General features: G+C 38.5%; 2 protein-coding genes across 5 annotated transcripts in view; one reads left to right on the top strand and one right to left on the bottom strand.

Annotated features, from left to right (window-relative positions):
• Positions 1-3,200, top strand: part of n4bp3 (NEDD4 binding protein 3) — a 49,757-nt gene extending 46,557 nt beyond the window's left edge. For all 3 annotated transcript variants that reach the window (XM_015376674.1, XM_015376682.1, XM_015376688.1), the window contains exons 9-10: positions 1,188-1,440; positions 1,600-3,200. In XM_015376674.1, coding sequence (XP_015232160.1) covers positions 1,188-1,440; positions 1,600-1,964 — 618 coding nt within the window. In that variant the 3' untranslated portion in view covers positions 1,965-3,200. The remainder of the gene's footprint in view (positions 1-1,187; positions 1,441-1,599) is intronic.
• A 2,850-nt stretch (positions 3,201-6,050) lies between these two features.
• rmnd5b (required for meiotic nuclear division 5 homolog B) overlaps positions 6,051-8,262 on the bottom strand; it is a 13,426-nt gene continuing 11,214 nt past the window's right edge. Inside the window, exon 10 of one of the 2 annotated variants that reach the window (XM_015377577.1) lies at positions 6,051-7,744. In XM_015377577.1, coding sequence (XP_015233063.1) covers positions 7,681-7,744 — 64 coding nt within the window. In that variant the 3' untranslated portion in view covers positions 6,051-7,680. The remainder of the gene's footprint in view (positions 7,745-8,262) is intronic. The other variant, XM_015377587.1, reaches the window with a different exon arrangement.

Here is an 8,262-nt window from a genome sequence, read left to right as displayed (position 1 = left end):
GCTCGCCGTACTGTTGGGGGGGGGGATGTTCATGTTGCTGCAGTCTGCAGTCTGACCACTAGATGCCGCTAAAAATTACACACTGTAGCTTTAAAGGTATTGTGGAGGATTTTTGCGAATTTTTAAAAAGACCCGCCCTCTCCACTTTAATAAAATGCACATGCAAAACTATGGAAGCAAATCGTTACCATATTTCAAATGAAAAAGCGTTTCCAGAAAAGCTTTTTCATTTTCAAATTTTACATTTCAAATAGAATTTTGGTATGTATTTGCTGGGGTACATTTTGAAAAATAAATCTCAAATGTCTTTTTCATTTTCATTTTAATTAAGTAAAAGGATGAGGGGTGTTGAAGAAGAAAATGAAAATGCAAACAGGATTATTGATTACTGATTTCATTTATGAGTCAAACAATGCAGCCACATTCTTAAAATGAAAAAGCATTTCTGGAAATGCTTTTTCATTTGAAATATGGTAACGATTTGCTTCCATACAAAACCCTGTACCCGCTCCCGAGAGGGATCACCTATTAAATGCAAGAGAGTGTGCACGAGCCCATTTCTCCTCGTGCACGCTCAGTTTAAAAGTTGCTGTTCTCATAGCTCATACAAGTTTACTGTGTCCGAACGTCCGCCCTAACCCCTAAATCCCTCAATCCCTCTATAGAGCGGGGACTATATGGTGGACTTTATAGCGAACTCAGTTAACTGACCGTTCGGACAGATGATCACTGCTTTTAGCTCCCCATTGGTACTTAACTCCTCCTCCACTGCATGGTGCCTGCGCCATCTTTGTTATTAGTCCGCTGTGACAGCAAATCTCATAATGGTTTGCGAGGAGAGCCCCCTGTTCTTTTCTTCTTATGCACTTCGTAGACACTTTTTCTCTTACGACCTTAAGCTATTTTCAAAGAACTGCGGTGAGAAAGGTGATCTTCAATGACTGTCTGAAACCGTAGCTCGCCAAAGATATACGCCTGAAAGTGCGCATGCACAGAAAAAGATAGCGAACGGGATGAGTTTGTAGGACGGCCTTACATAAACATTTCACCAGAATGATTGACAATTAGGAGGACCACTTATTAAGATGATCCACCCAGAAATAGACCCAGATCTTCCTCTATACCTTTAAAGGAAAAAATGAGTCCCAAAGAGAACTGATCTTATTTGCCATTGTTGAATGTTTCAGGTGTGTCAGAAATCGGGGGAGATCTCGTTGCTGAAGCAGCAGCTCAGAGACTCACAGGCAGAAGTGACCCAGAAGCTGAGTGAGATCTTCAAGCTGAAGACACAGCTGAGGGAAACGCGGACGGAGCTGCGCAACAGGGAGGCCCAGATAGATGCTCTGAAGCTCCTGCTGCAGGGGACGAAGCCCGGCAGGTGTTCCTCCGAAGGGGAAAACAAAAAAGAAGCAGAAGAGACTCCATCAGCGAGACCAGCGGGTATCTGTCACTCACTAATGCCTTTTATGTTTCAGTTGAAATCTTAAATCAGGTTCCAGCTGTGTAAGCAGGTCAGGAGTGAAGCGCTTTGAAAGTTTACCAGAAGCTAGTAGCTTTCATCACCTTCTATATATGAACACATGAACTTCTCCTTTGCAGGAGGCCCCACAGAGGAGCGTCTGCGAGCAGAGCTGCTACTGGAGCGTCGCCAGAGCGAAGCCCAGGCCACGGCCTTCGAGGAGGAGAGGCACACATGGCAGACGGAGAAAGACAAGGTCATCCGCTACCAGAAGGAGCTGCAGGCCAGCTACTTGGAGATGTACCACCGCAACGAAGCCCTGGAGAGGGAGCTGCAGCAGCTGAGGGCGGGCCGGGCTCGAGAAGGAAGGGGAGGGGGGAGCAGGGATGGGACGTTGGAGAGGGAGGCGCCAGAGCCGTCAGCTGAGAGAGCGACAGGAAAACAAGAGGACACACCTTCCTCCAGTCTGCCCTGGATAGACAGGATTGAATCGTCTGAAATTTGAATGAGACACACTTGTTTGCAATGCAAACTGTCTTCACTGACCGATGGAAGAACGAAATCAGATCAAAGTTTAGAGAAAAAACAAACACAAGGCGACAAATTTGGAATAAATCAGAAGACAAATGGACTCCTCAAAAAGAAATTTAATGAAACAGTCAATGAAAAATAACTTAACTGCACAAACGGGTGGCTCTCATTGGACCAAAGAATAACCTGATTTAGGTCACTTTTTCACACTGTTGTAAAATATGCATTTGTTGACCTCAATACAGATTAAAATTAGTTACATTTGGGAACCAATGAAATAAAATGGTTAGAAAAACGAACAAAGTGAAACCTCTGGAAGACAATCTTTAGATAGGATCATTGTTTTTCCTTTTCTCATGTAGTTTTTGTATTTTCATGCTAGAGAAATTCTTCTTAGATTCCTGTCGGACCCTTGATTGTATTATTGCCCTTTTTCTGCAGATGATTGGAGCATCAATGTTCACTCCACCTCCCGTCTGAGTCAGAGCTCAGCAGAGTAACTGTGAGATCACAGAAAAGGTGCTGCCTATACTAAGAATCCTTCAAATCAGCTTATTTGTCACTTTTTTCAAACTGATATATTAGAGGATCTTAAAAATAAACACAGGGTCTGTTTATGGAGCTCTTGTACTTGTTGACGTGGGATCAGCTGGACTGGTTTGTTGGAAGCTAAAGCTTTACCAGAGAGCTAGAGTTTGGTCAGTTCCCTCAATCAGAATGCAACTTTAGATAGAAAATGAGCCCAAAGGATAATTGTTTGTCTTCAGCTGATAGAATGAAATTGAAGTCATTTTCTGACAGATACCAGGAAGACTTTTCTCTCCCTTCCAGCTTTTTATCTTCCATCATAGAGCTCGGTGGATGCAGAAATGTTGGCTGCACTTTAACAAATCTTAGAATCAGGCATCGATTTTTCAGGGCTGCAATGTTTAAACTGAGGTTCTCCTCCTCGGGTAGACAAACTCTAAAAAATAATACTCTCATTATATGCAAACTACAAGGAAATTAGTGAAGGGTCTGGAATGTAGAGCCCAAATCTTTATTCTAACGCATCTATATTTGGAAGAACCATTTCTGAGTGAGATTCAGGTTAAGGCTACAAATGAGCTCGTTGTTACTCTGACTATCACTTGGTTTATATGCACGGCAGCCATGTTGGATTCTAAAGTCAGAGTTTGTCGCGAACCTGGCTACTGGATGAGGTTTTTGGTTTTGTTTTTAGAACAAAACAAACTGTTAAAGTGAAAAAAGACCTCTTTTTTATAGCAATGATTATTGTGCAAAACCAGTAATATGGCAGTTATTAATCAAAAGCTGCAGGAAGAGGACAGACGCTTCTAAACTCTGCTCCAAATAGAACCACTTATTGCAGGCAGGTAATAAAGAAATAAACTGGAATAGTTGAAAAGTCTTTACCAGGAGAGGTTTGCAAAAAATCTCGGTCTGTTATTTGCTTGCAGATTGATAGCAGCACTTGTTTTTCAGCTGAGTTAATGGTTTGGTAATGAAAAAAAACTTCTGTGTCACTTCTTTTCAACTTATTTCATTCATGAGGTCAAATGTTGTACATATCTGCACTTTCATTAGCCTCTCATTGTTGTACTCCAAAGAGACTCGTCTCAACTCTGTGAAATCGGTCGACTTCCACGTGGTTTGAAGGTGGTAAAAGCAAACCACTACCTGTAAATAGACACCAAGTTAACCCTTCTAAATGCATGACTGAAGTAGAAAAGTTATATTCTTTAATAATTATAAATATTCTCAAGCCAGTTCCCTGTTGCTCTTTGAATATACTGTGACTTGTTGATTTACTGGAATTATAATGTACAGAATAAATATTTGTTTTGCATTCAATGTGAAGAAGTTGGTCTGAATTCATAGGTTCTCAACCTTTTCAGGCTGTAAGCCTAAAAATAAAAAATAAAACTCTTGAACCCCTAAAAACAATTTCAAATCAACATTTAATTCATAATTTAAAATGGCTTAAATAATTTGATGACATTTAATTATTTAGTTGTGCGTTTTATTATTTTATGGTATATTTACCATAAAAGTGAATTTATATAAACAAAATTGATCATTTTTTTTCGTATAGTCGTCTACATTAGCATTTATGTATCACATGATATATGTTGGCCCTGCATAAACTTCAGGAATCACCTCACATATGAAAATCATTTTACGACTCCCGCTTTGGGAGCCCTGCACTAAAGTATGGAAGCCAGTTGCCGCCATAAATAAAAATATCTCAATATAATGAGATAGTATCTCATTATATTGAGTTACCATCTCATTATAATGAAATAGTATCTCATTATAATGAGATGCTAACTCAATATATTGAGATGCTATCTCAATATAACAAGATACTATCTCATTATAATGAGATGGTAACTCAATATATTGAGTTACCATCTCATTATAATGAAATAGTATCTCATTATAATGAGACGCTAACTCAATATAATGAGATAGTATCTCAATATATTGAGTTACCATCTCATTATAATGAAATAGTATCTCATTATAATGAGATGCTAACTCAATATGAGATACTCTCTCAATATATTGAGATGCTATCTCAATATAATGAGATAGTATCTTGTTATATTGAGATAGCATCTCAATATATTGAGTTAGCATCTCATTATAATGAGATACTATTTCATTATAATGAGATGGTAACTCAATATAATGAGATACTATCTCATTATATTGAGTTAGCGTCTCATTATGAGATACTATTTTATGACTCCCGCTTTGGGAGCCCTGCACTAAAGTATGGAAGCCAGTTGCCGCCACTCTGTAAAAATAAAAATATCTCAATATAATGAGATGCTAACTCAATATAATGAGATAGTATCTCATATTAAGATAGTATCTCATTATATTGAGTTACCATCTCATTATAATGAAATAGTATCTCATTATAATGAGATGCCAACTCAATATATTGAGATGCTATCTCAATATAACAAGATACTATTTCATTATAATGAGATGGTAACTCAATATATTGAGATACTATCTCAATATATTGAGATACTATCTCAATATATTGAGATGCTATCTCAATATAACAAGATACTATCTCATATTGAGTTAGCGTCTCATTATGATATACTATTTCATTATAATGGGATGGTAACTCAATATATTGAGATACTATCTCAATATGAGATACTATCTCATTATATTGAGTTAGCATCTCATTATATTGAGATAGCATCTTGTTATGTTGAGATAGTATCTCATTATATTGAGTTAGCATCTCATTATAATGAGATGCTAACTCATAATGAGATAGTATCTCATTATAATGAAATAGTATCTCATTATATTGAGTTACCATCTCATTATAATGAGATAATTTTTTTTTCTTTTTTTACAGAGTGGCGGAAACAGGCTTCCATACTAAAAGATTCTGGTTAAGGTGTCTAATCAGGAGAACATTAGACCAATAGAGAGGAGCTTTATGGGCCAGATGTGCATAAAGTCCTATTTATCTCGTGCACAGATTGAAAATACTATTGTTCAAAATGCTCAAAGGCTAATTCTGAAATTTTAAGAAACAAAAATGACTGCTTTTCTAAGTGAAATATCCTGTGGATGTAATGAAACCAATAAGAATAGAGAATGAGCGAGTTAGTAAAGCAGGTTTGTGTTATGCTGGGTCCTAATCTGAACAGATACAAGCTCCTCTGACTCATGTGGCCCTTAGCCCGACATTTAAAGCATTATATAAACTGGGGATTAATATAACTGCACAGCTCCAGAGAGGCTGAGTGATTTACTGAAGTGGGCAGAGAAAAGACTCTTATCTCATGTTTTTCCACTCTGTGGGAGTGTTGCTGTGCTGGATTCCATCGCTGCTGTTTATCTAAAGAAAACTAAAATGATTCTCAAATATATATTCCATCAGGAAAAGTGGTCCCAGTTGTAATTTCTCTAAATTTAAGTCAAATAGTCACAATGTAGCATCTGTGCCACCAAGTGGTGATTGAGAGATATGTTTTGGTATTTCAAAGTTGGAAGCAGTTCCCCCAAAACTGACTGGAGTATATATTTTCTTTTATTTTTGAATATCAGATGCAAATATATGAAACATGTTAGCGGATAATTATTTACAGTAAAAGTTGCATAACACACAAAAAGCAGGAAAGGCAAAACATTTATAAAAAAAAAACAAAAAACATGAGTTTAAAACAGGCTGGCATTCTATCAGAGAAGCTGTGAGTGGATGTCGACCCAAAGAGGCGAAAAAGATCAAAACGCTGGAGACGTTAAGCGATGCACCTGACAGCGGCGTGCTGCAGAGGGAACCGTGCTGTGCGTCCAGCTGCCTTCGACACCTCCTCCAAATGTAGCATGACACATAACAGGATGAATATGTACAAACTGCATGAAACGCCCACGACTATTAGCATCAGATGTGATAAAACGGAATATATGACTCCTTATATAAATGTACATTATTTAATACTAAATGTAAAGTGTGGTATGAGATATTACCAATGAACCCTGAGGAAATGTGAAGATCTTACTGTTTGTATCCTGACTCAAAGAGATGCATTCTTGCGTAAATATTTATTCAAAAACATCAACGATGACCAAAAGACTTAACCCACCCACCACAAGTTTGACTTCACAAGCCCACCCACAGTCACTGCTAGTCGTACTATAAGGCTACCATCACAGCGATTTACATCTCCAAATCACACGGCATGCTAGCTTAGCATACACAGACCGAAGCGATGGCACGAGTGGAGTAAGCTTTTTGAGTCGCTTCACTTTAAAAGTTACGCAATAGTGCTGATTAAGTGTCTCGCTGTGCGAGGAAACTATTTTACATGAGGTGGTGGTGGAGAAAAACAGGAACAGAACACATTTCACAGTAGCACGCTGTATTTCTTTTTGTCACTTTTGTTAAATACACACACAGAACAAGACAAATTGCTTCTATAATGAGAAAAAAAAATGTTGCTGGTGCATTCGGTTACAGAGGAGAAATAAGAAAGCTGATCCACGCGCTGAAGAATTCATTGTTTTACTCATCATCAACCAGTGGATTTCAGGCTGTTAGGCCTTTAGTACAACATGGAGGAGGCAATCCAGAGTTCGATTAAAGGGAGATCTCCACACTCTCAATCCCCCCCACCCATTTAACCAGGAAATAATAAGCCTTCCGTGTGTTAAATAAAGCGATTCTTACCACCCTGAAAGCAGACCCTGCCCATCTATGGCATTCACTCAAAACACTACACCCATTTATATTCATCCCATCTGCTTTTAAAATAAAAACAAAAAACCTGCAAGACTAAAAAAGAAGAAAAAAACTAAATAGTAGAAAGCAATATGATAAATCTATAACTCTGCAGGCAAATGAATTTAAACAGGTGATCTTTTCTCAGAGGTGCTTCTTCACGATGACGATCCGATCGACGCGTCACTCGACTACAAGCTGTCGTTTAACCAACCGTGCAGGATTTTTATTCTATGCAAAGTTGGAAGGTCCGAGGCGGGTTTGCAGGACTGCCGTCCGGAGGAGCACTGGGATAAAACCTTAATGCTTACGATAAACAGGCCGAGAGGCCAGAGGGGGGGCAGAGGACAGGGGCCAGAGCAAAGGGTCCTGGACATTCAAAGAGCTCCAAGTAACGTCATCCTTGATGAGGGGAGGGGGGGTGGTATCAAAAGTAGATCTGCTTGGCGTGTGACGGGTTCTGCTCCATGGGGCAGTAAGGGCATTTCAACCTGCAAAGAACAAACGGGATGAAATTTAATTGCTGCTCTCTCCACTTTAAACCAACTTTTACATATTTTGTTACATTTCAATTTAAAAATTCACTGTATTTTATAGAGATTGTGAAAAATACGGCAACAGAAAATCATGTGAAACTTTTGAGCTACAGTGAAAACTATGAGGAAGGAGAAACCCGATGAAGTACGGAAGAGGATTAGGGCCACTGAAAAAAAAATAATTAACTGATTTTTAAATTTTATTTCAGTTTAGTATGGGAAAAAAGTCAGAGTTCTGACTTTAATCTCAGAATTCTGACTTTTTTCACTCCGAGTTCTGAAAAAAGTCCGAACTCGGAGAAAAAAAAGTCCGAACTCGGAGAAAAAAAAGTCCGAACTCTGAGGAAAAAAAGTCCGAACTCTGAGGAAAAAAAGTCCGAACTCGGAGAAAAAAAAGTCCGAACTCGGAGAAAAAAAAGTCCGAACTCGGAGAAAAAAAAGTCCGAACTCGGAGAAAAAAAAGTCCGAACTCG

The sequence above is a fragment of the Cyprinodon variegatus genome, unplaced genomic scaffold, assembly GCF_000732505.1.
Source record: "Cyprinodon variegatus isolate N-32 unplaced genomic scaffold, C_variegatus-1.0 Scaffold8, whole genome shotgun sequence".
Classification (NCBI taxonomy): domain Eukaryota; kingdom Metazoa; phylum Chordata; class Actinopteri; order Cyprinodontiformes; family Cyprinodontidae; genus Cyprinodon; species Cyprinodon variegatus.
This window is presented reverse-complemented; position numbering and strand designations above follow the sequence as displayed.